The sequence below is a fragment of the Austrofundulus limnaeus genome, unplaced genomic scaffold (assembly GCF_001266775.1).
Source record: "Austrofundulus limnaeus strain Quisiro unplaced genomic scaffold, Austrofundulus_limnaeus-1.0 Scaffold4260, whole genome shotgun sequence".
Classification (NCBI taxonomy): Eukaryota; Metazoa; Chordata; class Actinopteri; order Cyprinodontiformes; family Rivulidae; genus Austrofundulus; species Austrofundulus limnaeus.
In genome coordinates this window covers 4340-5799 of record NW_013956662.1, presented here as the reverse complement: position 1 = coordinate 5799, position 1460 = coordinate 4340, and the positions used below count along the sequence as shown (strand labels likewise).

Sequence of the window (1460 nt, the reverse complement as noted above, 5' to 3'; positions counted from 1 at the left end):
GTTTTCATGCATTACTGTGCAGAAGTCTTAATCCAGACCTTCCTGTAAGTCTGGTTCCTGGTTCTGATCAGCAGGTTCAGTCCTGGTTCTGGACCGGTTCCAGAGAAATGTCTCGTCTTTGACCTTTGACCTGATTCAGTCATAAAACCTCTGCCTTTAGTCTGGTTGTTGTGGGCGGCGGGTGTCAGGGACAGAACCGGGTCCAGGTTCTGATACATGGGTGTGTTTGTGTTGCAGACTGCCTGTTTAAGGTCTGTCCCATGAGCCGGTACTCGGCCCAGAAACAGTACTGGAAAGCCAAACAGGCCAAACATGAGAAGGACAAGATCTCTGACGTGGTTCTGCTGCAGAAGCTGCAGGTGAGACAGGAGGTTCTGGTGAAGGGGACCGTTTGGATCAGCTGACAGTAAAACCTGATTTTCTTCTTGCAGCACGCGTCCAACCTGGAGCAGAAACAGAACGAGACGGAAAACAAGAAAGTCCACGGAGATGTGGTCAAATATGGAACCGTCATACAGGTACCAGAGTCCTGCATGTCCTCAGTGTGTCCTAAACATGTCCTCAGTGTGTCCAAAACGTCTCGTAACTATGTCCTAAACATGTCCTCAGTGTGTCCAAAACGTCTCGTAACTATGTCCTAAACATGTCCTCAGTGTGTCCTAAACATGTCCTCAGTGTGTCCAAAACGTCTCGTAACTATGTCCTAAACATGTCCTCAGTGTGTCCAAAACATGTCCTCAGTGTGTCCAAAACGTCTCGTAACTATGTCCTAAACATGTCCTCAGTGTGTCCAAAACGTCTCGTAATTATGTCCTAAACATGTCCTCAGTGTGTCCTAAACATGTCCTCAGTGTGTCCAAAACATGTCCTCATTGTGTCCTAAACGTCTCGTAACTCTGTCCTAAACATGTCCTCAGTGTGTCCTAAACATGTCCTCAGTGTGTCCTAAACATGTCCTAAACATGTCCTAAACATGTCCTCAGTGTGTCCAAAACATCTCGTAACTATGTCCTAAACATGTCCTCAGTGTGTCCAAAACATGTCCTCATTGTGTCCTAAACATGTCCTCAGTGTGTCCAAAACGTCTCGTAACTCTGTCCTAAACATGTCCTCAGTGTGTCCTAAACATGTCCTCAGTGTGTCCAAAACATGTCCTCAGTGTGTCCAAAACATCTCATAACTATGTCCTAAACATGTCCTCAGTGTGTCCTAAACATGTCCTCAGTGTGTCCAAAACATGTCCTCAGTGTGTCCAAAACATGTCCTCAGTGTGTCCAAAACGTCTCGTAACTGTCCTAAACATGTCCTCAGTGTGTCCTAAACATGTCCTCAGTGTGTCCTAAACATGTCCTAAACATGTCCTCAGTGTGTCCAAAACATCTCGTAACTATGTCCTAAACATGTCCTCAGTGTGTCCTAAACATGTCCTCAGTGTGTCCAAAACATGTCCTCAGTGTGTC

At 46.0% G+C, this 1460-nt stretch overlaps 1 protein-coding gene across 1 annotated transcript in view; it reads left to right on the top strand.

Moving 5' to 3' along the window:
- Nucleotides 1-237: 237 nt before the first annotated feature.
- LOC106512101 (inositol 1,4,5-trisphosphate receptor type 3) overlaps nucleotides 238-1460 on the top strand; it is a gene marked incomplete at both ends in the record, with an annotated part of 2697 nt that continues 1474 nt past the window's right edge. Inside the window, 2 exon segments of the mRNA XM_014000792.1 lie at nucleotides 238-359; nucleotides 432-518. Of these exon segments, the coding sequence (XP_013856246.1) occupies nucleotides 238-359; nucleotides 432-518 (209 nt within the window).